Consider the following 5051-nt stretch of genomic DNA (forward strand, 5'->3'; position numbering starts at 1 on the left):
CCGTCTGTGACCAACAGCCTTTCACTGTAAGGTTGTTTACATGACACCCTGCCCCATGCTTTGCTTGCATCTATGGTCAGTACGACTCAGTAGAATATTTGAATCACTGTATTGGAAATAACAACTCTTCAAAATGTCTTCCTCCTGTAGCCATCAGTGCATATAACAAATTAAAGAAGGTATACACGGGTTATGTGCAGAAGAGAATTATTCTGGCGTCACGTTTTGCAAAAAAAAAAAAAAGAAGCTGAATAGGCCTCATAAATCAGAATCAGATCTTTATATGAAGCGCGCTATCATTCCCTACAGAACAAGAAAATGTCCAAACGTCCATGTAAGTTCCAAGACGAATAGTTTGTTTGCGCAGATGAGAATCCCTTACAACAATTGCTTTGCAAAAACCTTTAGGTGCCACAGTCGTTCAAAGTACAGTGCTCTAAACTGATACACAACTGATTGGAAACAGCAACGAAGAAAATGACGATGGTCTGTGTGAAATCTAATATAAACTAGGTATACATCATCAAATTTTCAAGTTGGTATGCTCTCTTTGGTAAGCTCTCTTAAGTAATTTAAATTTTTGTCTTAATCCAAAAAAGTCTGAACATGCATATCCCTGTTACTATCCGAATCTGAGTCGGCACCAATATAACTGTACTTATATTAAGATAAATGGTTCTCTTGTAACCTCAAGAAAGTTGCTTAATGTGAAATGATGTGTCACAATAGTGGCAACAATGTAAGCAAAGAAGTATTTTTACTTCCTTGATTGATTGATTGATTGATTTTCTTTAGACTGGGCGGTCAAGGATAACCTACGAAAGTGCAAGCACTTATTTCCAGTAGGGTCCTTACCTCACCAGACTCTAGAGACAGCTTTGAGATACAAGGGAGTTCGGAAAGCAGTCCCTATCTCTTACTGAAAAGACCCCTTGGTTCTTTTACATGCCCAGTGTATAGTACTGATACATGCAAGGATTACCTGGGTTTCTTACCAGTAAACCTCTAGGTAGGTTGGAAACACTGAAAATGTCTCTGAAAAATCCCAAGGTAGTTACCCAGGATCGAACCCCGAACCCCAGTGAGTGACGGTCAGTGGTCTAACCAACTGAGCTATCGCGCCACCCCTTACAAAATCCTTACAAAATACACATCACTGTACCAATTGCCAAAAAGCAACAGATAAAAAGATGGTTCAGGTAATTGATTAATGAGTACATGTAACTGTTTGAAAACTATAAAAGTGCATCAAAAATAAAACTGCTTTTGAGAAATAAAAGTAAAATAATTTGTGATCCATAATGGGCCTTTAGTTTCCCACGTGTTTCAATGTCATTAATGGTTTAATGTCTAGGAAAAGACTTACCCTGTATTTTTGATTTTGTTCTCATCCCCAACCCCACCTCCCAATTTTTCTCTCTCCTTTATAAAAAAGAACCTAATGCTTCAAAATAAATAACACCATTTGAAGTTACATTGTATCTGACCCTAATTAACGACAAAAATAGCATTTAAATCTACCAGGAGTCCGCTACAATGGCGGTTACGGATTTTAAATCACTTAAAATACATTGTTTATAGTCAATAATATGTACATTTTATAAGGCCATATCGACAGTTTGTTTACACCTAGTTTATTCACCTTTAAACTTTAATTGTTTGAAAATTTGAAGAAAAGACATTGCAGCACTCAGCAGTACTTCATCATTACAATTTTAACAATTATTTAATTAGGTAATACTTTCCAAATTTAAGCAGAATTAAAAAAAAAATAATATCTAGATGCGTCTCTTACGAACGTCCTGGTCAGTGATGTATAAAAATCAATGTCAGAGGTATCCAAGCGTAGATCAAATATTGATTGCCTTTATTGTTAATACCTTTGAAGCACACCCATGAATGTGCGCCGAGGTTAAGCAAATGTTTTATACATTAAATCAATACAGATTTCCACCACAACTTGTTATAATGATGCGATGTGGTAGATAGATATTAAGTTTGTCTTTATTTGGATACATGCATATTTTAAAATAAGGGCTTAAATATAGGTGGCTATCAACTTTGTTAGTTTTACAATGGTGCCCGTTTGTGCTTAAAATAATGTACAGAGGGGCACCCGAGGTCTTCCTCTACCAATCAAGCTAGAGTCGCCGTATGACAGATGATGTGTTTGTTTTACGTACCCACCCTGTCCTAAAAAGTGATAAAAAAACCAACAAAAAAAACCATAAAAAATAAATAAAAAACATAAAATTAAAATTCAAAAAATAAATATTTTCCGACCATAATCTCTTCATCTTGTCACAGATTAACAGGAGTGAGAAAACGGACTTGGTAACAGGAAGCTAAACATGTAAACATACTAGTGTTTTTAAACAAAAAGCAATATTTTGAAATTTATTATCAGACATGGATACAAGTTCACAACAATCTGCTTCATCGTGTGATAATAGTACGTCAAACAAGGAAAAATCTTCCGACATTAAAACAACCAATGATAAATCAAATGTCGATTTTAGTGAACGAACTGGGGAGGAAGACTTCACTCTGATTGTCGAAGGCGAGAAGCTGTTCGTGTCTAAGGCTGTTTTGGCACTTGCCTCTCCTGTGTTTGATCGGATGTTTCAGTCAGACTTTAGAGAAAAAGATCAATCAGAGTTGACTCTTCCAGGAAAAAATGTTTCAGAGGTGCAAGAATTTCTTAGGTTTATCTATCCAGGTGTAAGCGAATGTATATCTGATGAGAACGTGTACAAATTGTTACCTCTGGCCGAAGAATATCAGGTGACTTCTCTGAAAGCCAAATGCGAGAGATTCCTTATAAGTAGACTTAACAAAGAACTTCCAGCAGACGACACGAAGATGATGTTGCAGACAGCTGCGATTTATAATATGGAAGATTTAATCAATAAGTTTTGTGAGGAGTTGCCAGAACAGTCTGCAAGGGATGTTATTTCGGAAGAAATTCCCCTACCTACGATGGCCATTATTAATATTCTTGGTAAAGTAATGGGACGTCTAGAACGTATAAGAGAGAAGAACACGTGGCTTGAAGGAATATACAAATATACTACATCTGGACATTCTCGTGAAGTGCAGCAAATCATCGAGCGAAATTTAAGGGTATATAAGGATTGGAAATGTCAATCATTATATTTACGATTGAACTGTGACGATTTAATGAAGGAACATGTGCCACAGACAAAACAGTTCAAGTTTTTAGACATTAACGCAAATTTAACGATGTCCCTCTATAAAAGAGGAGACGGGTACTACGGGGATGATCAATCTATAATTATTGATATCTTGTTCGACGAAGACACAATAAAGCAGTCAAAAGTAAAATTACACGGGCGATTTGTTATTAGAAATATGATTGATGCAGTTAATACCTATAAATCTACATTTCAGATGGAATTTCAACCATCTATATTAAAACAATCAGCCGAGATGAAAAATAGCCATGTTGTCTTTGATGTTAGAGCTGGATATTTGTACTATGGTGTTACGGATGCAGAAGTCCACCTATTAGCTAAGAGAGAGGAGGTGAAGCAGACGATATCTTCTAACTAAAATGAGCATTGGTCATCAATTGTCATTTGGCGTACTTAAAAATATAATTCATGTATACATTTTGACAAAACAACACTTAAGATGTTAATTGAGGACAATTAAGCGACAATAAATACTATTGTAATAAGACGTTTACAAATTATCGAACATTTTCCTAAAACATTTCATAAACATTTTTCCTAAACTCTTCATGATTCATTTTATGTGTAATGCTCTGGGGAGCCAGATGATTTATACCATACAATGACCGACCAAGGGTTGTCAACTTGGTTCAAAACTTCATAAACGTCTATTTCTCCATTTCACTAATATTCCTCATAGCAAGGATTAGAATAAAAGATATTCTTATATTGTTAAAACCATGTAATTGAAGGTCAATACTACTTTTGTTTTATTTCTAATTTTGATATTTTCCGTTATGAAAATTATTTCAATTTGACTAAAATGTAGCTTTATTGTAGAATTAGTTGTTCTTTTCTATCCTACTAACTTTCTTCATACTGACTTTGTTGTATTAGTAAATGCAATATATAAACTATAATACAAAAATATGTGTTAATATGTATTTATTGTTTTATATTGTTTCATTGTGTCAAATTGCTTTGCAATGCTGTTTCCAATCGCCAGACTCATTTACGCCACGCGACCGTTAAATTATCCACAATCATATTTAAACCACTTGTTTTTATCTCCCTTCCAAGACGAAGAGTTTTAGATTTGGCATTATTCTTCCGACTGTCCGTCCGTCTGACTCGAAATTTGTCCGTCAACAGATTGAATGAAGTATAAAACCGCAACTGTTTTAGTTTGGAACCCAAATTTTCATATGTGCAAAAGATTGAGTTATTACCCTTTGCAAATTTTCATATTTGTATTGGGCATAATTAAATATATAGCATGTATTTACTTTATATTTTAAAGATTGATATATCATAAAGTGCAGTCTATTACATGTAGAACCATTTTCCTCTTCTGCATAAGTTTAGAGCTATTTCTTTCTTTTATTTTGTTTCATACTTATTTTAGTCATGAGTATAACTCATTAAATACTGGAGATGTCAATTTGAAACTTCACAGCTGTGTTTAATTTCATTATTTTGTTCCACAGTAAAGGTTCACAGTCCTGATAAGGTTTGTCAAAGAGATAACTAGCAACTTCGTCACATTCCTCGTCGTCGTTTTTAGATTTGCAGAATTTCAATTACGACGTTTCGAAGTTTGAATGTGCTGCGAAACGTAATGGGAATACATCAATACATTCATCCAACTTTTCGTGCGTAGCCTTGCGTTGTTCATCTGTGAGGAAAGGTTAACGTTTCTATTGAGGGTCTAATAAGGATGCTAACATAGGTCATGATTTGGCAGTCTCTATTGATTCATGATGATGACGTGTATTGATTTCAAAGCGAAAAACACTTTTAACTGTTACAATTACACTTTGATTAGCACTTGTTTTCAAACGTCCATTCAGTAAACCG

At 34.6% G+C, this 5051-nt stretch overlaps 1 protein-coding gene across 1 annotated transcript; it reads left to right on the plus strand.

The window, feature by feature from the left end:
* Positions 1-2333: 2333 nt before the first annotated feature.
* On the plus strand, positions 2334-4113 carry LOC132736307 (BTB and MATH domain-containing protein 45-like). Its single transcript, XM_060723410.1, has one exon. It carries the CDS (start codon positions 2410-2412, stop codon positions 3571-3573), a length of 1164 nt encoding a protein of 387 aa, XP_060579393.1. The 5' UTR covers positions 2334-2409; the 3' UTR covers positions 3574-4113.
* Positions 4114-5051: the final 938 nt, after the last annotated feature.

The sequence above is a fragment of the Ruditapes philippinarum genome, unplaced genomic scaffold (genome assembly GCF_026571515.1).
Source record: "Ruditapes philippinarum isolate M1 unplaced genomic scaffold, ASM2657151v2 ctg1026_1_1_1_1, whole genome shotgun sequence".
Classification (NCBI taxonomy): domain Eukaryota; kingdom Metazoa; phylum Mollusca; class Bivalvia; order Venerida; family Veneridae; genus Ruditapes; species Ruditapes philippinarum.